The sequence below is a fragment of the Thamnophis sirtalis genome, unplaced genomic scaffold (assembly GCF_051295495.1).
Source record: "Thamnophis sirtalis isolate CommonGarterSnake01/CBP01778 unplaced genomic scaffold, rThaSir2_p1.2 scaffold_5, whole genome shotgun sequence".
Taxonomy (NCBI): Eukaryota; Metazoa; Chordata; class Lepidosauria; order Squamata; family Natricidae; genus Thamnophis; species Thamnophis sirtalis.
The window spans coordinates 46,002,562-46,028,974 of record NW_028261385.1 but is presented as its reverse complement, the minus strand read 5'-3'; the positions used below and the strand labels follow the sequence as shown (position 1 = coordinate 46,028,974).

The window sequence follows — 26,413 nt, the reverse complement described above, 5'->3', positions numbered from 1 at the left end:
GATTGAGATTATCTTGGCAATGTTTTGGCAAGGTCTCACTCGCCATCTTCAGGCTGGTGTTGAAAATACACACACACACACACACACACACATAAACGCATATGGAATAAATTCACCCAGCTCTTCTTTGTGCAAATAAAAGCTGTTACTTTTTCAAGCCTCTTCTTGAGTCTCACCATCTTTGGCACCTCAGTGACTGAAGTAAACTCTAGGACCTTACAATATCAACCTCACAATCTGATATTCATTTTTTTAATTGTTTCAAGAGACATATGAAAACAGAACAATATTTGCTGATTGCTTGGTTTTATTCATAGGTCAGAAAGAATATTTGATGTGTCTTAAAATTCAGAATCATCTGAATCCAGCTTTTCCTTTCCCTTTCCTTATATAAAAGAATTGAGCTTGACTTGAAGAAGACTATCTTTTTCTTAGTAGAATGTTTTCAAAAACTTCAGCAAATTAAGATAATATTGTTCCCAATATTTTACAGAGAGATATTGTCAGATATCAAACACTATTTCCTGTATATTTTAGAAAATGCATAGATGTAACTGCTTATAGTAGTGCTCTTCCCCCCCCCCCATAAACTATGGTTGAGGTAATTGGTTTATGTTAAAGGCACTGGTTTAAGTTCCACTGGAATTCAGGCAGTGATATTGATGTAGTTATGCTTTCTTAGCCTAACCAACTCAATGGTTTCTTGTTGAGATAAAGCAAAGTGGGAGTTGCCTTGAGCTTCTAGAGAAAAGATAGGATAATGTTCCTCTTGGAACAGTAGTAATTATAGAGATGGACTCCTTATTAATTTTGTGACTATCCTTGGCAAGAATAAGAGGAATCTGCCTTCTCTACTACATTTAGAAAGCTGCTAATGCAGGGCTGTCAAATTTAAGACTGGGGAGGAGGGGCAAATTCAGCCGGCGGAATGCTTACATCTGGCCCCCCCGGACTGCCCTGGAAACAGCCAGAGTGACCCCTGGTGCCTCTACCAGCAAAAACAGAGCTTGGGAGACCCACATGTGGCCTTCCAAGTTCCGTTTTCACTTGCAGAGGGTTGCAGGAGGCCATCATAGCCTAAAACAGAGCTTGGGTGCCCATTTTCTCTGGCACAGCACTCAGGCTACTATAGGCGTCCCTGATATGAATGATGTCGAGCTGGCCAGCCCCCCTCCCCCGGCGAGGTCAAACACAACCCTGATGTGGCACTCAGTGAAATCAAGCTTGACACCCCTGTTCTAATGCAAAGATGGAGCCATTGTTCATATACCCAATGAAGCAGACTTCTATATTTTAACCTTTTCCAATCATACAATCTACAGCCTTAGTCTTAACATTTTTCAACATTTTTACAGACTGCTTTCATCAAGTTTTTTTGGGGTATGTGTGTGTGTAATGCTAGCAATAAATAATCCATTTTCATATGGAACTCTTTTAAGTGTTTTTTTCCAAAATTCCTGATCTCCATTTTATATCTATTATTTTTAATTCTATTCATTTTACCAGAGATCTTATTAATCATTAATGTTTACATTATTAATCTAGACCATTCTTTGTTCTTTTTGCATTGTTTTAACTTTGTCATTCAAAGTAGCATTCTTTTAGTCTAAGTCCACATATTTCTGTGACACTTGGTCACAGTGTTCTCTTCCAAATAGCTCCCACATTTCTCCTCTCCGCCCTTCTCCCTTTCCTTTCTTCTTTCCCTCCCAAGGTAACTCCACAGTTTCTTAGCTTTCCTTGGAAGACACCTGACAGGACAATTCAGCTTGCCCTGAATGATTAAGTTGCAAATATTGAAACACTGAATCTAAGAGAATTAGGAATGAAGATTCTAGAGTTTATGGTCACCTTCTTCCTATGATTATGTTTGCCCTTTTTCTCTTGTTGAGACGACATCCTCATGGCAGCTGGGTGCCTTTTTTGGAGAAACATAACTGGTGAGGGAATGATGGTTGCTATGCTTCTCTGTTCTGTTTTCACCAACTTAATAGAGGGTTTTCCTGTAGTCTGCTCAGAACCCACTGTTCTTTACCTTGCTAATGATTGTTCAGTTTTTATTTGGAGATCAGTCTGGTTCACATCTTTTAAAGATATGCCACTTATTCTATATCAGCTTGCTTAGTTCAGTTGGAGTTTTAGATTTTAACCAAGAAAAATTACATTGAGTAGTTTCGTGATTTTTCAAAATATATCAGCAGTGAAAACTGAACAAACAGTAGAATACCGCTAGTGTGAATTTTCAACAGCTGAATGGGGGAGTGCTGTGAACATAATGTAAAAATTATATTCATATTTGCTTAAATTATGTTAACAAAACAGGCTAAGGTGTTAAAATGTATTATGGAAGAAAACAAAGGTGTTGCTATTATTATTTTTTTCTCTTACTGTTTTAAAAAGTACAATGTGGTTGCCAGTACAGTCAATGGACAGATTAATTCTTAAAAGCATCAGATACAACTGAAACACATGTAAAACAAATAATTAACAAGCATAATAAAAATAACGGAAACCCAGTAAATCATTAAAATACATTATATGCTGTATACAGTGAAAAGTTAACAAGATGCCATTGGTGAAACTGGGTTTATTTGATCAGAAGTGGCATAATTTCTTCTACATTTAGTTTGAGGATATCTATATGTGTGATGTGTGTATGTATGTATGTATGTATGTATGTATGTATGTATGTATATATTTATATATTTATATATTTATATATTTATATATTTATATATTTATATATTTATATATTTATATATTTATATATTTATATATTTATATATTTATATATTTATATATTTATATATTTATATATTTATATATTTATGCATATTGAATATGTGGATGAAAAGTTACAATAATACATGATTGTACTATTGGAAGTTCTGAGAGATAAGGTTAGGATTAGGTCAGATCATCATGGAGGAAATCTATGTAGTAACTAAGATTTAGCAATGACTTGTTGCACATGACTTGACTTGCGTATGTATACACACAAATACACATAGGCATATACAGTTCTCACTGCCATTACACTAAAATAAGTATATACTTCTATTAATTTCTTTCTTACCGGTTCCTGGACATGAGATGTTATTGTATTGTTTTTCTCATATACAGTTTTTTTATGAGCAATTAAAACTGTGTATCACAATAATATACCATATAAAATAGCATAAGATATAATTCCAAAATGTTCCCTTTAGAGATACAGGCCTATTTACCTAGAAATAATTTACATTTTCACAAAGTCTTCAATATTTCATTTCTTTTTTATATACTGCTTTGTCTTTTCCTTCTTTTTTATTCAGTTAACTGCCTCTGCCCCTCACATTTCTTTCTCTTGCTCCAACTTCCTTTTATATTCCATCTGCCCTGATAATTTTTAATATAATGCAAATAAACTACTTTTTCAGCTCAGAGCATGCCAAATTGTGGTTGCTTATTTTAGATATTTCTATTCCACCAGAATCCAAAGAGACCTGGCATTTTTCGTATAAAGCCGCAGAAACAAAAGTATCTTTAAAAAGAGATATAATAATCAAGAGTGTTAAAAACATTTCATAATAATTCCATTTTAGCTGCCTTACAAATAAGAAATGCATTACTTTTCCCAGATAAAATTTTAACAATGTTTTAATACTAAAACAGTACCTGTTCTGTGTTATTAATTGTCACACTTTTAATATTTAAAGCTTTATATTTGTTTGTTTGTTTGTACGATGCCTTTATTATTTTTACAATTAACTCAAGATGGCAAACATATCCAACATATGTTCCTCCTGCTATTTTTTTTCCAACAACAAACCTGGAAAGTAGGTAGAGCTGAGAGAGTGACTGGCACAAAGTCCACCCAACTGATTTTCATTGCTAAGGCAGGACTTATGCTTACAATCTCATGCTCACTCATACACTTCATTATATGAAAAGGGGAAGATTGTAAAAAGGGCATTATCTACATAGTGTTTTTTGTTATATGAAAGGGTTATGTTGGGATGTGCATGAGATCTCAATCAGAGTATAAATGTCTCCATAAAGCATATAGAGCATGTAAAGAATAATTGTCAAATAATTGTGAATTTTTTTTTAGACAAGCCTAACTTAGAAAATTATGATGATTTTTTTATTTGATGGCTAGAGACCATAAGATGTCCAGAAGATTGTAAATTGAAGAATCATTGGAAGAGACATTGAAGTCTAGCTCCATCAACTGTTACCATCAACTGTTACCTTCATTGTCATATTCCACAAATGTTTGTGTAACGTGCCTTATAAGAGTGGTCAGATGTATGAACAAAGAGCTTATAAATATGAGGGAACACTAGATAGTCTCTTAATGATTATATCAGTGGTCCCCAATCTTTCTAGCTTGGCGGAGGGCAGAGGGGAGATATGAGCAGCAGGCATGTGCGGGCAAGCCTGCATAGCTCCATTTGTGCATGCTGAGGGCACGGGTGCCTGCCGCTCCCACAAATGCAGCTTTGCATGTGAGCCCGCTGCTTGCATAAATGTAGCCTTGCACACGATCGCATACACCAGCCGCTCGCACAGATAGAGCTTTACACCTGTACTCACCTGCCTCTTGCTCAGACCATTCATTGTAGTGGGACTCAGCCCAGAGTTTGGGGATCCCTGGATTAGATAGTCTCCTAATGGCTTTTAATAATTTTGGGTGTAGCTGGCCACCCACCATAAGAATTCAACAAGTGCATTTTGAACCTATGATCAAATCTCAAATTTTCAGAAGTATACATTTTGTTAGAATCTCTTACCAAAAACCTTCATGCCTTTCTATAAAGTTTCTTATAATGGTTTTATTTCCCTTTTCCAGTCTAGAATGTATTATTTCATTTAATAGTAAAAAAATATGCTGTTTTTTTCCTTTTTGAAAGAATAATCACCCAGAGTGGACTAATCTTTGATGACAAACCATACAGATTCAATAATAGCTTTCCAGTCAATATAGTATCATAAGAAGCCTAAGGCAGAAATATTGGCCACCTAGAACTGTGGTGGTGATATTCAAATTATTCTGCAAAGAGCAACCTGAAGAGCAAAAGATTATTAAAAATTATTGTGAAGATGGTATTGTTGCATATTGCTGCAAGGCTACTAATCCATGTTCTTCCTCATGGTAACAAATGCAGTACGATGATTAAAAAGAAGTGAAGAAACTGCCCTATACATAATTGCATTCTAGGCTTTATGGAATATTTTATATTGGACCACTATCAGTTGATTAGTTAATGCTGACAAATTATGAGAGCAACTATATTTTTTGATAGTTCCATATCTAAACTGAATTCATACAGCTTTGAAAATCCAGTCACAATGTGCTCACCTCGAGGATTTTCATTCAGGTTCGTATTGATCCTGAAATTAATTGCATATGTATTTCTATAAAGGAGCACTTTGTTGGTACAAAGGGACCATTTTGTACAACACTTCACAATCCAAAGTTGAGGCTATAAGCCTCAAAACATTTGGTGCAGCCATCGATACATATCCAACAATTTCCACCAAAGTATAGTTTACAGAAGAGAAATAAATCCATGAACTGTATTAAATTAATTTTTATTCATTCAGATTTAACTTATTTTTCTCTCTTGTTGTTGTTGGAATATGATTTATGGCATACCACACTATGCCAGCTAAAAAGATTGTAGACACCTTTGATTTGATGCTTACTTCTCATGCACAATAAACTAACTTTGTTACTTAGAAATGTCCTTTGAGTTGATAAGTAGAATTTAGTGAGATTTAAGTCCACAACTAAGTAAATTGTATCTGTTGGTATCAGCAGAATTGAAATGCCTTATTCAGCACAGGGTTAATTTAAAACCTGTGACATACCCCAGGATTTTTACTCAATATGAAAATAGCCTTGCATTTTTCATTTTCAGTTTTTATTTCATGCATGTTTTTACCTGAGTTAATGTTTCACTTTTTTGTTATTTTCCCATTAATCTCTTCCTCTTTAGGTGCAATCTAGCTCCTGTGGTGGAGTTTGCTGCGGACGTGGGAACTAAATCAGATTTTATTACCATGAACCCATCAGTTGTACAAAGAGCATTTGGAGGCTTTCGGAATGAGAGTGACAGAGAAAAATTTGTGCATAGACTATCTATGCTGAATGACAGTGTCCTTTGGATCCCTGCTTTCATGGTCAAAGGCGGAGAGAAGCATGTGGAGTGGGTTAATGCATTAATCCTTAAGAATAAATTGAAAGTGCGAACTGCCTATCCATCACTGAGACTTATTCATGCTGTCAGAGGGTAAGTATCTGGAAAAGACTGGTCTGTCCTTGGCACAATGGAACTCGTAACTAAAATTTCTGCTAGAGAGAAAGAGTGGCTCTAAAAGGTTTGAGATAATTTCATTCAACTCATAGTGGATTACGTTTCTGATAAAGACATGTTTTAGAACAAGCACTTCCCATCTGTTTCGTCCATTCAGAGGCAAGCATTGGGGCCAATTTATTTGTTTCTCTGCTTTATATACAAAAGCATGTGAATCTTCATCAGGTATGGCTGGACCACTCCCCCTCTCCTCACCCATTTGATCTGTAGCAGAGACAGCCACTGCCAATATTGCATGTTCTGACTTGAAAATGTTTCCCCTCTCCTACATGTTCTGTTGTTTTCCATATGCATGTTTTCCACTCTGAGGAAGCTGGGCTTTCAGAATCCACACTATATTTCTGCAATTGAACAAACATCAAGCAAATTTTATATTTATTTAAAGCATTTATCTAATCAGCCATCTTATACCAAACTCTGGCCAGTTCACAAAAAATAATTAAAACAATATCAATAGTAAAAGCAACATAAAAACCATATTTAAACTATCAACACTATAAATATTGAAAACAAAAACTTGGCACAAGTTGAACATGCAGTTGCCTCAACGTATGCCAGCGTTTGGAGGAAAAGCCGACTTATCAGTATTTTTTGGGAAGCATGGGCAAATAGAGGTTTGCTTAACTTCACAAGGAAGACTGTCCCATAGGGTAGCAACTGCCATGGAAAAAGCATCAAGGATCATATAAGTCCATTTGTTATGTGAGGTTAAATGCTTTTGGGGATGCATCTGTTCCTTTTGGAGATACCTTTTCCCAGGTTGTAGTTAGTTGTTGCATTGCTCTGTTGTACATTCTGTTTTTGCCTTAAAACATTCGATACTCCGGCACTTCTTGTTGCTGGAATAATTTCAGATTAATTATTTTGGTTGCATTTTGCTTTTCATTGGCCTTCTGCTTATTAGAATAGCATACAGTATAGTTTTTTTTTCCCCCAAAGGTACTTTCCAAATAAGAAAATACATAGGGTATTATGTAGCGGTAAAAAATTATAGGGCTTATTATTCTGAAAGCAGTTGTACCTATCAATAGTAAAAATAACTGCCCTGATCTATCTAATAGCTTTATTCGCCAAAACACTAAATGAAAATGCAGTCTGCATACTGGAGCTGCATAACTACTACTGTAATCTTCAAAAATCCATTTTGAGGATAGCAAGAATAATCATGCCTAACATAGGTTCCCTACTGATGGTATTGGATTGTCACATTCTTAGTGTGTACAAAGAAAATATTACATTCAAATAAGTTGTACCACAGGAAGATTGAGAGCGATGAAGCATGCATGTCTATACAGGATATTCTCTGAAGATGATGGAGGGTTAAAATTCCATTCTCTGTCTTTTGTTGTTGTTGTTCTTTATTCTTTCACTGGAGTTGGGCAGTCTCTTGACTAGGAAATTGTGCTCAAGCCCAAAACTATCCTCTGGAAACTAAAGCACATGGACACCTTCTGAGGAAACAGATGTTGCATTTGCTGATTTCTCTATTATACCTTCCATTTCAATATTTCATTAGTCTCTGATTTGGATCATCGTAACATTGTGTTTATTTACTGTCCAAAAGCCCCAAAGCATACTCTATGTCAGTGGTTCTCAACCTGTGGGTGAGGACCCCTTTGGGGGTCGAACGACCCTTTCACAGGCATCGCCTCAGACCATTGTAAAAGACATATTTTTGAAAAAATACGGAAAACATAAAATAATTTTATGGTTGGAGGTCATCACAACATGAGGAACTGTATTAAAGGGTCGCGGCGTTAGGAAGGCTAAGACCCACTGCTCTACATGGAACTGTGTTTGCCACATAAATTGTGCTGATTGCCGTTAAGCTTTAGGCACAATTAATATGCTGTTTATCACTTATAAAGCCTTCTCTGAAAGATTGCCTCTGTTCCATTACAGGCAGTTCTTGTTTAGTATCTGCTTCATTTAGCAACTGTTTGCAGCTACAGCAGTGATGAAAAAGTAATTTTGTGACCAATCCAAAGCATTTGCAACTTTGCTGAACTGCAAAATGAAGGAAGGCTAAAATAAGATTATTACCACCATCACTTGTAGTGACCCTTTTGCTTTGCAACCAAGTTTCTGGTCCTATTTGTGGTTGTAAATGAGGACTATCTGTGTTTCTGACTATTATCTATGATTCAATTGGGAAGGAGAAGGTTACTCTGTTCTCCTTTTTAGTCTCATTTTTGAGTTTGTTAGCTTTGTTTTTTAAGTACTGTATTTCTTTTAATCATGCACTATCCACAATCTTGAATTGTGAATCTTTATGACTCTGAATTATAAATTATATAAATGATCAATTATAATGTTGGTACTAAAAAAAAACCTGTGTGCTGACTGTGGATATGATCTTGATACTAGTTTGAGTGTACCTCCCCTAGAATATAAGAGTAGAGCAAATCCAGTGCTTCTTTCTAACTAATATGAATCAGGTACAATATAAACTGAAAATGATTGTGTAGCTTATAGCAGTACCTCAAAGGAATAATTTCCTTTTCTAAACAGTGATATTGTTATAAGCTTTAACTTCTATTGTGCACAAGGAGCAAGAGCCGGTAAGTTATCGTCTAATAAACAATTTATGGCAAATTAGGAGATTTAGGAGAGACATGAGAAAGAGTACAACAGGAAGTGAAAAATCATTGCTAGCTCTGCAGGGATTAGGAATAAAGAGATATATGTACCCAACCGAGATCCTGTCTTTTAAAAGAGCATGGAAGCTGTGAAAAGGCACAATGATATTCCCCATTACACAAATTATTTATCAATAGTTGAATAGAACACCCACACAAGATGAAAAAACAAAAACAAAAGGGGTATGTTGAATTAGAGATGAAGCTGACTAGTGAGAGACTAGTGCTTCATGCAAATATCAATCTATAGCTGCAACTCGAATAAAAACCCATTTGTGACCCTCTTAGAGTTTTCTGAATGGCTCAATGGCTAAGACACTAATCTTGTCAATCAGAAAGGTCAGTGGTTCGAATCCCTAGTACCTCGTAATGGAATGAGCTCCTATTACTAGTCCCAGCTATTGCCAACCTAGCAGTTCGAAGGCATGTAAAAATGCAAGTAGAAAAATAGGAACCACCTTTGGTGGGAAGGTAACAGAATTCCGTGCACTTTTGGCATTTAGTCATGCCGGCCACATGACCATAGAGACATCTTTGACTTTGAAATGGAGATGAGCACTGTCCCCTAGAGTCAGGAATGACTAGCACTTATGTGCAAGTGGTCTGCGAATATAGGGATGTGATGATAAGCTTCAGTTAAATCCACTGAGGTGAGGAACTCGCCTTTCCTGGCTCCCTCCAGGATGGTGTGGAGGGAGTGCATTTTGAACCGCCGATAAACAATCTGGTGGTTCAATGATTTAAAGTCTAGGATTGTTCTCCAATCCCCAGAAGCCTTCGGCACCACAAACAAGCGGGAGTGATATTCCTACCCTCTCTGGTTCGAGGGAACCAGTTGGATGGCCCTTATATCCAGCAAGTGTTGAATAGCCTGTTCCATCAGGACCCATTTGTGAGGGAACCAGGAGATCTGACATTGCACAAAGTGCTCCTGAGGGGTGGAGAGGAACTCTAGAAGGAGTCCGAATTTGATCATTTTGATGACCCAATTGTCCATTGTGTTCTTCTCCCACCGATGAGCAAAGAACGCCAGATAGCCCCCGATGGGAAGAGACTCCAGGCAGTCACTTCTGCCTTTTGAATTGGAAATTTTCCTCACCTCGGTAGGACTTTTTGGGAGGAAACAATCTGCAAATCCCCCATCCGCCACCCAAAAGGGCGACCTCCTATAGAAAAGAGTATGATAGTTTTCCTGCTTTTTGTATAAGGGAAGAGAGGACCTTACGTTTGTCCTTGGATTCAGTAAGGTAAGGATCCAAAGAAGCCCCCAAAAGCTGGGTACCCCCAAAGTGGGAAACTGCCATATGCTATTTGGTCTGGATATCAGCCTGCCATGGCTTAAGCCATAGCAGTCATCTGGCCATGACCGAAGAAGCCATGACCTTGGATGCAAAGCGGGTTGTGTTTAGGGAAGCATCCGCAGAATATTCAATGGCAGCCCTGATCTTATTCAGATCTCGAAGCGATCTGGTAGCCGCCATGGAGAAAAAAGAGGTGGCTATAGATGCCTGCACTGCCCAGGCGCTTGCCTGATATCCCTTAACCAGTGTCTGGTCTGACCTTTTCTCCTCAGGCTTGAGGACCTTCTCAGGAGCTCCAGTGACTACCGTAGGTGATGACGGGTGCATTTAGAGCACCCACTGGAGAGGTCTCTAGGAACCTGGTGAGATCTGGAGCGACATTATAGAGGTGCTTGTCCAAGTTAGTGGGCAGAGGACCTGTTCCCAGAGAGGCCCACTGTTGCTGGACCATGTTCATAAAGAGCTTTGGAGACAGGATAACCTTCTTCTCCACTGTTGGTTTGGAAAACAGAGTGTTAGGATATTCATTCAAAGTTGTATCAGCAGTCTGAGCCTAAGGGGGAGAAGTCAGGTTAGCAGCCCTTTTTGCTTTAAACAGAAGTGACTTAAAGAGATCTGATTTGAACAAGCCGACAAAAACCATAATGTCTGGGGTGATGCCCTCATCATCCGATAAGTCTGAATCTCTGAGAGTATATTGTTCCCAAAAAATTGAAGCCTGACTGGCTGTCTGGAGCCCCTGGATGATCTGTGTCTGTGCCTGCTAGAGGACCTGGAAGATGGTCGCTGCTGAAGGCCGGCTGCAATGCCTTGGTTTATTACCTCAGAGATTATGGCTGCCATATCAGAGAGGGCGGAGGTTGTGGCCTGAGGCAAATTGGTATTCTGGATTGGAAAGGAACAACCAGTTGGAACAGAGTTGACCTATTCAAATAAGCAGTCCCTGTTGAGAGGGACATCAAAAAAAATTCTCCCTGTGGCAGGCTGTATGGAAGAGGATGAGGAGGACAGTTCCCACTCTGAGTCAGGAGACATGTCAGCCAGTGAAGGGCAAGGCTCAATAGGAGGCAGTTCTGGCTTGATCCACCATGGCAGAGGAGATCCTGGTCCCCTGGTCTGCCTCTTTTTGGGCCCATTGAAATTCCTTTTCCAGGACCCTCTGCCTTCTTTCCTCTGCCCTGAAGGAGGTCTTAGAAACTTTGGAGGCTTTGCCTTTGTCAGAAGTCTCCTCAGCAGCCCTCTTGAGGCTGGCCGTCACCCCAGAAGGGCCTGCTTCCTCCAGATCTTTCTCTGGAATAGGTCCCAGGAGGGCATTGGAATTTCCGGTGGCCATAGTGCCACAAAGGTTACATGGTACCCAAGGGTTGTAACCAAAGGGAACGATCTCACCGCACTCACTGCAGAGAAGAGATCCACTGGCTGTAAGAGGCGCTCCTCGCCTCCGCGATCGCTCCTCACTTGCTGGGCCTGCAAAATGGCAGCCGCCACTTTTTGTGCCCTTTTTGGTGCCGTTAAAGCCACAAAATGGCAGCTGCTGCTTTTCATGCTCTTTTGGTGTCCAGTAGAGGCGCAAAATGCCGGTTGCAGCTTTTGCACACCTGTGGGGCTTCTGCAGCACCGGATCCCTCAGCAATTTGCAAAAATAGCCAGCGCTTCTTTAAACAGCCTCAGAGCCGCAGCTAGGGAGGAGGAACCGACCAGGTGGTTCCGCCCCAGGCGACTTATGGACCCCTTGAGGTTCCAGACGGAGCTTGGGGTTATTCCTGATACTCTCACCCACAGTCCAGTGGAGACTCTGGTTACTGCCTGCAACTCGGCAGCGTCGGAGTCTCTTGACCGGATTGCGCCACTACGGCCGCTCCGAGGCAGTGGATCCAGGAGGCCTCCTTGGTTTACCGAGGAACTCCGGGAGAGGAAGCGCTGGAAGAGACGCCTAGAGCACCTATGGAGGTCCAACAAATCCGAATCGAGCCGAGCACTTTTAACATCGTGCATCAAGGAATACATCAGGGCAATTAGGACGGCGAAAAGAGCTTATATTGCCACCTTGATTGCCTCCGCTGAGTCGCGCCCAGCCGCCCTGTTTAGGATAACCCGTTCCCTCCTAAACAGGAGGGACACGGGGGATCCCCTGCAGGGTAGGGCTGAGGACTACGTCCAGTTCTTAGCGGACAAAGTTGCTCGGTTTCGGTCGGAGTTGGACTCCGATTCTGCAGCTCCAGCCAAGGCACAAGGGGATAATCTGGTAGACCACCCCTGGGTTGAGTTTCAGGATGTTGCCCCTGGGGACGTGGACAAGGCCATAAGAGCTGTGAGTGCCTCCACATGTGTACTGGACCCGTGCCCCTCCTGGCTGGTTGCTAACAGCAGGGAGGTGACACGGGGCTGGATCCAGCCGGCTGTTACCGCCTCCCTTCGGGAGGGGGTCTTTTCCCCCGCACTTAAAGAGGCGGTGGTGAGACCCCTCCTGAAGAAACCATCCTTGGATCCAGCCGTTCTTAACAATTACCGTCCAGTCTCCAACCTCCCCTTTGTGGGGAAGGTTGTTGAGAAGGTGGTGGCCTTTCAGCTCCAGCGGTCCTTGGAGGAAGCTAGCTACCTTGACCCATTCCAGTCCAGCTTCAGGCCTGGCTACAGCACAGAAACCGCTTTGGTCGCATTGACCGATGACCTCTGGAGAGCCAGGGATGGAGGCTTTGCCTCCATCCTGGTTCTCCTTGACCTCTCAGCGGCTTTCGATACCATCGACCATGGTATCCTTCTGCGACGACTGCGGGAGGTGGGGTTGGGAGGCACTGTTTTGCAGTGGTTCTCCTCTTACCTCTCGGACAGGTCGCAGTCGGTGTTAGTTGGAGGGCAGAGATCGACCCCTAGGCCCCTAAGATATGGGGTGCCGCAGGGTTCGGTCTTGTCCCCCCTACTTTTTAACATCTACATGAAACCGCTGGGCGAGATCATTCGGCGGCACGGGATAAAATACCACCAGTATGCGGACGATACGCAGTTGTATCTGTCCGCCCCGTGCCAACTCAATGAAGCGGTGGACGTGATGAACCAGGGACTTGAAGCTGTTAGGGACTGGATGAGGGCTAACAAACTCATGCTCAACCCAGATAAGACCGAGTGGCTGTTGTGTTTCCCTCCCACCAATTCGGCAAGCATTCCACCTCTCAGGCTGGGGGGTCAAACCTTATACCCCTCAGACAGGGTCCGCAACTTGGGAGTCCTCCTGGATCCACAGCTGACTTTTGAACACCATTTGTCAGCTGTGACCAGGGGGGCATTTGCCCAGGTTCGCCTGGTGCACCAGTTGCGCCCCTACCTGAACCGGGAGGCTCTCACAACAGTCACTCGTGCCCTTGTGACCTCTAGGCTGGAGTACTGCAATGTGCTCTACATGGGGCTGCCCTTGAAGAGTATTCGGCGACTTCAGCTAGTCCAGAATGCAGCCGTGCGAGCGATTGTGGGTGCACCTCGCTTCACCCACATAACACCTATCCTTCGCGAGCTGCACTGGCTACCTGTCGATCTCCGGGTACGCTTCAAGGTGCTACTTGTCACCCATAAAGCCCTACATGGTAGTGGATCTGGGTACTTGAGAGACCGCCTACTGCCAATTACCTCCACGCGACCTATTAGATCTCATCGATTAGGCCTCCTCCGAGTTCCATCTGCTGGTCAATGCCGACTGGCAACTACGCGGAGGAGAGCCTTCTCGGTGGTAGCTCCGACCCTATGGAACGATCTCCCCGTGGAGATTCGTACCCTCACCACCCTCCAGACCTTCCGCACAGCCCTCAGAATCTGGCTATCCCGTCAGGCCTGGGGCTAAGACTGTAACCCGCCCGAATGGTATGAATGTTGTGTTTTTAATTATGTATTGTCTTATATGTTAAAAGTTTGTCTCCCCCTCCCTTTTGGGTTGTGAGCCGCCCTGAGTCCCCCCAGGGAAAAGGGCGGCATACAAATAAACTTTTACAATTACAATTACAATTACAATTTTTTTACAATTGTGAGCCTGCACTGACAAATCGACTCTCAGTGCTCCGGAGCGAAGTCGTGGGTGTAAACTCTCTGCAAGTTTAAAAGCCCGAGCCTAGCAGCCAGGCAGGCAGCCCAATGGGCCAATTTGAATCTCCCATTCAATCCCCTCTGGAGGAGAGCAGGAGAAAAAAATTCCAAAGGGAAAAATAATTTTGAAAAATACCAATTATCCTCAATTTGAACTATTCAGACTAAAATTTGGTAAGAGAGGCCAATTCTCAACAGCTAGTCCAGGTTGAACTGAGTCTAAAACTGGGAAGAGCTACCAGTGCATGATGACATCACAGATTGTAGACCCAGTCCAATTGGTTACTGGACAGAGCAATCCCAGTCTGGCTGCTATTTCCACCAATAAAGGAGAAAGTATGGCCTGAGGAGCCATGCACTTGCTGTGAGGTCTTAGCAGAATTGCTTTCACTGCCACAGTCCTAAATTCAGACTCTGGAAAAAGAACAAAGCTGTAAGAGGGCATCTGCTTCCAAATTAAGTGCCACAGAGCACAGCCAGATTGCTGAGAAGTGTGCTTTGGGAGCATTAATCTATTCAGAATTTGTTATTTTAAGTAGACTTGTTAGTTGCAAGAAGCCCAGCAACAATAATTCAACCTAAATACCATTAACTGTGCCTGAGTGGAAGAAAACAGAAACCTTTGTTTGAGCTCAAAAACTGAAACATCTGAGATATCTTGTAGGCTGCTGTCTTTCTTAAAACCAACCTTAGACAAACTCTTGATAGATGCACTTTGACTAATTTGAATCTTTTGCAGAGATTGGAACTCTGGATTGGATTTATACTGCACCATCTGATTCACCATCCTATATTTGCTCCAATTTGTGAAACCTATCTTAACAGGTTTTCAGATCACAAAATGCTTTGAAAGGATACTCAATAATTGTTGTACTGGCTTTTTTCATATCCTTACATAAAAGTCTTGGACAACATCCTGGTAGCAGACCTTACAAGCTGGCTCTTGACCTTTTCACCTTTTAACTCTGTATAAATATGCAGTGAATGCATATTTATATATGCAGTTAAAAGTTGTAAGCATAGTCTTATAATTTTGTTATGTTACACTTCGCATTAGCTGTATATGTGGTAGTCTGTGTGAAAAATATGTAAAGACTCTGTGGTAGATCTCAAATATTGCTTTCCTTGCATCTTCCTGACTGTTCTGTCAAAAAACGAGTTAGTGTTTCTGAGAGGATATCTGGAGAGTTTCTGCACACACACACACACACACACACACACACACACACACACAAAGCACCCAACCCAACTCACAAGGATTACTTGTTGTGGGGAAAATAGGAGACAGTAGTATTAAGTATATTTACTAAAATTTTGGGATACTAAAAATGACTTGATAGTTGAATAAAATGTCAAATCTAGTCTAAAAATCAGTGCAACCAATAATAATGTATATAGACAAATTAATTCTCCACCTCGCCACAATCCAAATAATAATTAGAAACCAATGCATGGTCCATTTGAGTAACATAGATCTGTCCACATTGCATACCGCTCATTCCTGGGTAAAAAAAAAGAGGTTGAATTTTCTGCAAGGCTGCTACTCATTTCTCCTCTACCAATTAAAATACTCAAATTGCAGTTTCTCAGCTGCTATAAAGTTATTTTTAAACTCTCTATGACAACATATATCATCAAGCCTACTCTTGATGATACTGACTTGAGAGCAGCTGAAGCTATTTTGCACCTCACTCAACAGCTTAGGAATTCCCAAACTTTATAAAGTAAGATAATGAAAGAAAAGCTCAGATACTGCAACTTGTCCTAAAGATTCCTGGTTAGTAGAAGTAGAAATTACTAGATAGATCTCCCTTTTTATTAGCTCCTGGAAATAGTTGCCATAGGCAAAAACTGGTCTGCAGTGGGATCTATAAAAAAGAAAGGGGGGGGGGGGCGAAGGAGAGGTGTCAATCCTCATAACGTCCAAACTTTGACAAATTAAAGGCTAGGTTCATTTATTTCACTAACCCTAGTTTGCTTAACCACTACATAACCAAAAATCATAATTGACTTGGTTAAAATCACACACTAAGTCATAAGCCACATATTCAAACAGTGCTTGAGATCCTATATTGAGCTAACTCAAAACCAAACAGCACATACAATGAGAGGACAATTTATGAATCCATACAAATAGTCAATGTTGTTTCAACAGATAGATCATTCCTTTGCTGCTGCTGTGTTAATAATAACAGTTTCTTCCCATCCTCTGCATGAGGAAACATGGAATAATGGCCTACTCATTAGGCGTTTGGATGAATAGTCATTTTTTTCCTTAATGTAAGATCAATTTATCTGGGGAGGTGGTAGCGTCTTCTCACAACTCAATGTCTTTAAGCTAGGTAGATATTTCTTAGAATGTTGCAATTTGGATTCCAGTATTGAACGGATGTGGGACGTGGTGGTTCAGTAGCTAAGACTCTGAGCTTGTTGATCAGAAAGGTTGACAGTTCGGCAAATCCCTAGTGCCGCGTAACAGAGTGAACTCCTGTTACTTTTCCCAGCTTCTGCCAACCTAGCAGTTCGAAAGCATGTAAAAATGCAAGTAGAAAAATAGAGCCACCTTTTGGTGGGAAGGTAACAGCGTTCTGTACACCTTTGGTGTTTAGTCATGCCGCCACATGACCACAGATACAACGTTGGCTCTTTGGCTTTGAAACCGAAATGAGCACTGCCCCCTACAGTTGGGAATGACTAGCACATATGTGTGAGCGGAACCTTTACCTTTTTATTGAACGGAGGGTGGAACTTAATAGCATAAAAGACCCAATCCAACTATCTAATTATGTAAAATGTCTGAAATTTTGAAAGGATACTGAACCTATGCTCCTAAAATAGCAAAAAAAATAACTAGAATTCTTATGTGCTAACTTGCTTATGTAATAATTGGTGCTATAGATCTGGGGAACAGCATAGTAGCCTAGTAGTGAAGTTACTCACTTCCTACTTGGAAGGTTGATAGTTTAATCTTAGGGAGCGACAGATGTTTCTAGGGCACAAAGAAAAAAAGATATCTGCTTTAAATTTCATGTAGGTGTCAGGAAGGGCATCCAACCAGTACATGTTCAGGTGAGTGCTGTTGCCCTGACTCTTTCCTGAATGAAGGGACTATAGGGTTATAAAAAGAAAAAAGAGGTATATATAATATCACTATGATTCTAAAATCAATATTATATATTGTACCTCTCTGTAAATAATCAATTTTGTCCAAAAGGTTGATACAGACACACAGTTTTCTTAAACTTTATCAAACACTTTCAATCCAAGTCAGTTTAATGGCTGTACCCTGCTTTGCATTTTTAAAAATAGATATAGAATGTTCTTTTATGTAAGAATTTTTATTTTATTTTGAAGAATTAGAGTTTCAGCATAGTCAGCAAATTAATAGAGGCTTTTATGCTGTTTTTTTAATATAATGTAATATTGTAATAGTTAAAAGAATAAAAATAAAACAACCATAGGAAGATTTTTTAAAACCACCCCCTAAATGTATTGTTTCCTTGAATAGCAACCTGAACTGAAATAGATACTATCTGAAATAAACTGAACAACTATAAGGAACAAATAAACGTGCAGTCTCATATTTAATAGCCTAAGCGAGTCTATTAAATTATTTGGGAGGAAAGAGAATATTTATCTTTAGCAGCTAAGTGTCCCTTTGTGTTTTTACAGCAAACATAGTTTTACAATCTAAGCAACTTGGCTGCTCTGTAGATGTTTAAATAAAATAGAAGTATATTTTAGCCAATCTTCATGTAACATTTTGATAAGGATTGCAGTTTTTAAAAAGCAGTGATTATATAGACACAACTGAATAGTTATTAATTTATGGAATTTGACCATAAAATGTCAAATGGGAGTATTCTAATTTTGAGGTGCTGGGAGTGAAACTAAATATATTAGCAGTAAAATACTATTTTTGGTAGCCCTTTTTTGAGATCATTTTGTGTTTACTTCTGCCTTGAGACCTCTTTGAAATGATTTGAAGAGCTTCTGTTGTAGAAATCTCTCAATCAAAAGCAGTTGTTTTGAAAATAAGGATCCTACTTGCTTCAATTATTTGTAAGAAAAACATGCTTTTAAAAATGAACTGTGATATAGAACAGTGGTGGGATTCAAAAATTTTTACTACCGGTTCTGGGGCATGGCTTGGTGGGCATGGTGTGGCTTGGTGGGCATAGCAGGGAAAGGATACTGTAAAATCTCCATTCCCACCCTACTCCAGGTGAAGGTTACTGCAAAATCACCATTTCCTCCCGATCAGCTGGGACTCGGGAGTCAGGAATAGATGGGGCAGGGCCAATCAGAGGTGTTATTTACTGGTTCTCCCATCTACTCAAAATTTCCGCCACTGGTTCTCCAGAACCTGCTGAATACCACCTCTGCTACAGAAGATGGTTTGCTTTCTCATACACATAGAAAATCATACTTTGGGGAAACTTTCATAATCAGATCATCTTGAATGCTGAGAGTTAATTGAAAGTAATACCAATATAATGGCACATTGTTAGGGCACAGCAGAGAGTATAACAAAGAAATAATGTTCTTTCAATTCCTAGTATTCATATTGAATGGTCAGACAATGCCCATTCAATATGAATACTAGGAATTGAAAGAACATTATTTCTGAAATGCTCAGTCTATGGATATAGGCAAACCAGAAAAACCTAACAGCCCTACTCTTTTCTACATCCCTGATTGTTAATCAGCCGAGCCTTTAAGTATATTTACTATAAAAATTCATTTGCAGTTCAGGTGTTTGTTCTGCATTCAGGTCTATGCTGGAAGCCTGGAGAAAATCCTTGACTTTTGCAAAAGGTATTGTAACGTTCTGTTTTTGTAGACCAGTTGGAAAGGGGAGAGGGGATGGTTCCGCATGAGCAGCAGCCAAGTATACACGCTCAGCTCCATTTGCAGGAGTGGCCGAGTGTGCGCATCTGAACTTGCCGCTGCTGCTTGTGCAAGTGGGATGCACAACTACGCTTGCTGTCACTTCTGCGGCCTGCTTCCAAAGGGTTCACGTGGATTGAAGCCTTGGGGTTGGGGACTCCTGATCTAACCCCTCCCATTTTAAGAAAAAGTAAGAGAGAATTTCCCCATCCTTCATGTCTGGAAGAGCTCTTGGGAGAAACCTTGAAAAACTTCAGCACTGAGCTGTCTATGGTGGCATCACAAAACTGACAATAGTGGCTGCGATTGCAAGACTAGAATCCCACTCCATTTTGCATTCCTTATGATTCAAAGAGCTTGGTGAATTTAAATACCTTTGATTATGTGATTATGACTGCCATATTGATTTTCCCCACCATCCCATTGCCTTTGCCTCATTAAATGCCAGCCTGTTCCCCTAACTATTTCTGTGTCAAAATCTGAATTTTTGTTTTCTTTTCAAAATATATATTTATTAAGCATGCTGCAATTTTATCAGTCCTCTATTTAATTTACATCATTAATTTACATTATAATTCTGATACTTAGGAAAGCTCCCTCTACAAAAAAACAACCTTTTGATAGACAAGTCTACCTTTTAGAACATAAAACAGCATTAAATTATTACAAGGGCACCTTAAAAATTATATGAGTAAATTCATTACTCAGAATTCATTGACAATTCAAAGTTCCACATGGATATGGCAGATTTAATACACTAGCCCATATTTGATAATGTTATGCTGAAGTAATCTCTTTTTATAATTTATATCCTGTAAGATAATTTTATTGACAAATTTCACTAGTTCTTTGGAAGCATTGCTTTGTTGTAGGTTAATTCTTTTTTTTAACTTTCAGAATCTAACTTCCTTTCCCTTTCCCCTTCCCCCTCCTTGTATTACAAGTATTCTTTGCAAAATTGCACAATATTTTCATTTTGTTTCTAATAGCTTTTTGCTGACCATTATTATATAATTCTGGGTCTGTTATTGATAAAAATAATTGAGGTAGTCAGTGTACTGTGCTATTCGTGAATAACTGTGAAAATTAAAACTGCAATCGAAAGGTGAAATTAAAATGATTACTTTTTTATAGCTAGATTTCAGTGCCAGGTAGGTTAATTGCAAAGTAATTCCAATTTTGTAGCTTTGAGACATATGCTAAATTTGATGGGAAGGTTTTCAAGTTAATGAAATGACAGCAAATATCTTAGCCTAAAATTCATTGCACTCATACTTCCTTGAAATTAGGTATCAATGGGAGAAGCCTATTATTTGTACATAGTATTTCACAGTTTGCCAGGAGCTCAAGTTGATTATATTTTATATGGGATATGTTCTAATCTTAACCCAACTATTGATAGTTTAATTGTTGTATATCTGTGAACCACTTAGAGTTCTTGAGGAATGCAGAAGGATGTAAATGCAATAAAGAAAGAAATAGCAGCAATACAATTTACGCAAGAGCTGTTTCCCAATGCCGTTTGCATATCTAACTCCACTTTGTGTATTTAGCACATCACTCAAAATATATAGATAGAATCTATAGATAATATACTTCAGCTTTGTGTCATAATTTCTTCATACATTTTTATATTTAAATTTCCTTTGAAATGTGTAAACCTCATAGAATCTTTGACATAAGCAGTTCATTAATACAAGGGCTATTCGTATAATAATAGAATGAATAGGATGAAATAAATGGTATGATAGGATGGATAGAATGGATAAATTGTGTGGAATAGAATTTGGGGGTGGGGACACATAATAGTTATAAATAGTACTTTAATAGGTAGGAAGCAATTGGTCCATTCATCTGATAATAACCTGGATGTATAGAACTGGGAATTGTTTGTTTAATTATTTGTTACATTTTTATTATTTTTTATTAAATTTATATTTATTTATTAAAAATTTATTTTATGGGAGGTTCCTATTTCCATTCACACTTGGCTTGTACAGAATAGACATTCCTGTTCTTTCTTTCAACTTAAAAGAGATTTTGTCCACCACATCTTTCTTGCTTAGTGGCATGTAGATTATTCCAGACTTTTTGCTTCCTATATGTTCAAAACTTTAAGGGAAAAATGTGTCCAATTTTTGTGGCAGCCACAAATAAGAGTACTGATGTGGTAAGGACAATCTCCTCAGCCTAGCATATAGATTTCTGTTTATTAAACAGGAACGGTTTAGTTTTGTTTGTCTACTTCCTAAAATGGTTAAACATCTGCTTCTACCTTCAAAAAAAAAGGAAAAAAAGAAGGATGTTTATTTGATTTTTCCACCAATGCTGATACTACTCATTCTTATTGACTTGAAATTGGACAAAGGATATCCTGTTTCTTCTATGTTAAGTGTATATATTTCTAGCAATAATTTGTGAAGGACAATAGCATTGAATAACTCAACTTCCTATCAAATGTTGCTCATGACTTGAAATCAGTCAGGAAGTCTTTTTATTATTATTTTTTCAGGTAGATTTTTGTATTGTTTCGTAAGACTTCAATTAACAGCTGTGTCCCAAATTATTTGCCTGAGAAGATGGGGCCATCCTATTTTAATACATGTTTTTACAAATTATGGATAATTATAAAGAAATTGGGCTATGTCTTAAGAGAAAAATAGAAGATGACTATGGGAATATGAGCTTGGAGAAACATGAAATCCTTTAGTTTGTGACCCTTTGTCCTTTCTGTATTAGGTTGGATATGAGCAATCTCAGAACAGTATATCCCTTAAGCTCTCAGACCAGAGAGAGACAAATGTTACATTATTCAGGTACAGAGTTTCATATATAGGGAGAAAAATATGTTCTGTTCATACATTGATATGATCTTATCTCAAATGCGTTTACAAATCCAACATTGTTTTCCTCTCAGATTTTATCATGCAGTGTTTTGAAAAACACATCGATATACAAGACTCATTATATTATGGGAATGTGTATGAATGTGTATGAAAATAATATATAAGGTATTTTACAGTAGGAACCATTACTTGCAAAAAAAAATTTTAAAAGTTTATGTAAACTTTTTATCATAGGGACAGATGCAGCAATTAGACAGCATTGGAAAATAAAAAACTGTACAAAGTAAAGCTTGTCTAAATCTTCCAATCTCCTAATGCCTTGTTCTCATGCAGATCAATCCCTTTGTAGAAGTCTAATCCCAGGGGATTCTTTTTAAAGTAGTCTTAGAGTCTTAACAAAAGCACAGGTTGTACTTTTATGATTACAGTGCAAATATTGAAACATTGATCTAATAGGTGGTTCAGAAATGAAGAAAAACTTTATTTCCTCATTTAACAGCTTCAGAAACTGGTGAAAAAATGGGATGTGGATTGGCCTGGATGAATAAATTACTTTTAGACCTCAGCTTGCCTTAAAAAATCAAATCTAAGGTATAAACCCAATAGGGTTTAAATCAACCTAGGTTAAGATTCAAATATATACTGGAAATCATGTATCAAAGTAGCTAGTATACAAAAGCATCTTTTTCAAGAAGAACTGGCTGATTTGTTTTGTAAGATTCAGTATCTGTCTGGCATATAGATTGAGAACTTGAGGATCATGTGAAATTTGATTAACCAGCAGAACAAATGGCATTCTTATAATGGCTTTTTTGGGGGGGGGGTAGTTTTTGATGGTAGACAAGATTAAAAGGCAATCAGAAGAAAGGGGCTTGTTTTAAACATTTATACTTCTGCTTGTAAGGAGTTTTATAAGAGTTAAAAGGACAATAGGCATGATATAGTGAAAAAAATAACTGCATCTAAAGCTCTGACATCAGAATTTGTTTATTCCTTGATATTTATAAAAATTAATTTATTGTTTCCCCTTTCTGCTAATTATGATCACATCAGGAATGAGAACGCACAAATATCAGCGTTGCGATGTGTGGGTTTGCTCCTGCATATCTTTAGGAATTAAAGGAATAATTGCCGATAAATTTGCAGTATATATCAACACAGCTCATAGAATTACAAATACTATGCCATAATTGTAGATATACATGATTATTGTAGATAGAAAAGATCTTATTTTTCAACAGCAAGTATAAAGTGGCAATAGATTTGTCCATATTTTTCCTTAACTTTTTGAAATTTCATATCAGCCTTTACATAACTAATGTTGGTTACTAAATAGATCATCTTCAATCTCTTTATTTCTTCAAGTTATAGAGTCTTTTGCCACTGAATTTGTTGGGATCAGGCTGTGAGGCTGATTAATAAGAATGGTAATACTTGGCGGTATTATAGGGAGATATGCAATTTACATTTTGGTTTTGGTATTTAGTGATCTCAAAAGTTTATTTTCTAAATTACAAAATAAGGAACATTTCAAAAATGTTTTCTATCTTCCAGAAGGGGAAGGAACAGAATTACCTAAGAAAATATCAGATAAAAATGGAGTCTGATGTTTAATTGCATATTGAGAATGAATTCAGATATCAGAATCTACATTTTCTAAACAGAACTTTACAATGAGCACATATCTGCTCACAATTACTGCCTTTGTCAGTTGGTAGAAAATCTTGTCAACCCACCCAACCTTCCCAAATCTTGCCAACCCATATAATTTGGAAGTTCATTGGAGACGTTCAAATGGCAGCAATGATTAAAAAAAAGTACTGCTTGCAATTTATGCTTATGTGTCAGTGTCAAAAGAAATATTCTGCTATTTTTGCTACAGTGATATCTAGGTAGTTTTCTACAACATATTTTGTATGAAAATTTTCAATGGGATCATTAGGTATATAGACCGCCAATGATTACAACATTTTTATTCTGTAAGCTAATGAAGAAAAGAGAATAACTGCAAAAAGTTTGCATCATTATCTGCATTTTCATACATTCATACAAAGAATAACATATCTACCTATCATGAAAAGTAAGTTTTTATATGAGATTATGTACCGAAATAAAATTTAGGGTAATAAAAAAAGTTTTTCTGGATAAATTTCAGCTTATCAGTCACCTTGATGAAACTACTGTCATGTATTGATTTGGATAAGTAGGTTTTGAAAGTAATTGAATATAGAAATAGGAAATCACCTACCATATTTTCCTGAAAATATGACCTACCCCAAAAACAAGCCCTAGCCTGATTTTCATACCTGCACCTAAAATAAGCCCTACCCCCAAAATAGGCCCTAGTTAAGGCTTGCCCACCATCTGATTGTAGCTCTGCAGCTAGGCCTCCCACACCCTAAAATGTTGTGCCACTGCTTGACTTCTGACGCTGGATGCTACGCATCACATCGCGCGGGTACTGCTGCTCATGTGTGCAAAAGCACATGAGCAACAGCACTGATGTGACAAGCCTTGTGGTGTATAGCCACAAGCAACTGCAGAAATCTGGCAGTCTCCCAATACAAACTTCTCCTGAAAGAAACTTCTTCCCTGCTTTCCTTCCATAGCACATTACCTTTGTATAATCAAGCTCTGGAAGATTGTGGAAAGTATATGCTTAGAAGCAATGTGCAGTTTCCCCCAGTAACGAGAATTGAAGGCAACACTGTCCCTTTCATACGATCTTCCAGGGCTTGAATGCCACACATTCAGCTGTTTTCATTCCCGCTTGGTTTCCCGCTCCACCAGGCTGGTCCAGTGGGTAGAATTGCCTTCTGCCTTATGCAGCCATGCCATGAATGGGGATTGACCACCTCCAAAACTCCACAGCTATCAAAGTAGATCCTAGGCCCTTTGCTGCAATGGACAGGTGAAAAGTGGAGCAATGGAAGGAAGAGGACCCGGGGAGAAGAAAGAAGAAAAGTGGGGCCATGCTGGCCAGCTAGGCCCTGAAGCGGCACCACTACCACCACAATGTGTGTATGTGTATGTGAGAGAGAGAGAGGTGGAAAGAGAGCGCAAGACAGCGATCTGATCCAACCTTAATGTGTGTGTTTATGTATGTGAGTGAGAAAGAGAGCGATATCCAATCAAATCTTGGAGAGTTATGGGGGCGGTGTGCTTCCTCCCCCTCCCTCCCCCCCCCTCTCTCTCACACACACACCACACACACGTTGAATCAGATAGTCCATTTGGACTCCTGCTCCCCTCTACCTCCTGCTGCAGTTGGCCACCAAGCGGTCGCCACCTCCTCTCTGTGCCTGGAGTTGTCGGGGCACCTGACCGGGCCTTTTGATGAAAAAATATAGGATATGCCTGAAAATAACCCCACGTGCTTATTTTTGGGGAAGCACGGTAGCATACTGTTCTGGAGAAACTGGTACTGCCTATACAATTCCACAGTTTGATCTACCAGCTGAAACAAAATGTTTATAGCCCTGTTAAAACACTTGAAGTCCATTCCCTGTTCATTTACATATGCACTGCTATTTCCTTGGAAAGTGCTGATATAAAGGATTTCAGCCTTGTACAAAGCTATGCAAATATTACTCGGGCTGATCTGCCCATTGCCAATTCTTCTGCTTAAGTGCTTTGCTCTCACAGGGATGAATACCTCCTTTGATTGTTTATAGGATTACTTACTATTTTAATGTACTGCAGGTCTCTTGTTGGCAAATGCATGAAGGCCCTTGTGGGAGATGTAATAGTAAAATCAATATGTTTATATCTGATAATTTAACCTGATTAAAATCTAAGCATGTGTAATAGATATTTGAAATGATAGGTTTTATTACACTGATTAAAGAAAAGCGAGTCAGGATTTAGTGACAATAAATTAAAATTGAGTATATCAGTCTATGAAGTATGACTGGTGAGACCGCTGCTTTACAATTATATTGAAAAAAATTCATTTCTCCACAATTATATTGAAGACATTTATTTTTTCCTGTCACATCCTGGGTGTATACCAGAATTCTAAGTATTCACAGGCCTTCCATGACTACAGTCTGTAATCTACATTGAAAAGGCCTAAATTTAGTCTGTTTCAAACACTAAAATTTGCAACAGTGTTGCAAAATTGATCAAATAAAATTGTAGCATCACATACTAAACTCTGCTCTTTTGTACTCATCTCATGACATTGAATGGAAGTATGTAAGAGAGTGAAGTTGCATCAAGATACACATTTTGTTAGTTGTTTCTTGCAAACTCTACCTATGATCTGTCATTCACTATTCTGTAATTCATAATTAAGTAAGATA

General features: G+C 39.0%; 1 protein-coding gene across 1 annotated transcript in view; it reads left to right on the top strand.

Annotated features, from left to right (window-relative positions):
• Positions 1-26,413, top strand: part of ST8SIA4 (ST8 alpha-N-acetyl-neuraminide alpha-2,8-sialyltransferase 4) — a 75,788-nt gene that overhangs the window by 30,089 nt on the left and 19,286 nt on the right. The window contains exon 4 of the mRNA XM_087715752.1: positions 5,985-6,278. Within this exon, the coding sequence (XP_087571878.1) occupies positions 5,985-6,278 (294 nt within the window). The remainder of the gene's footprint in view (positions 1-5,984; positions 6,279-26,413) is intronic.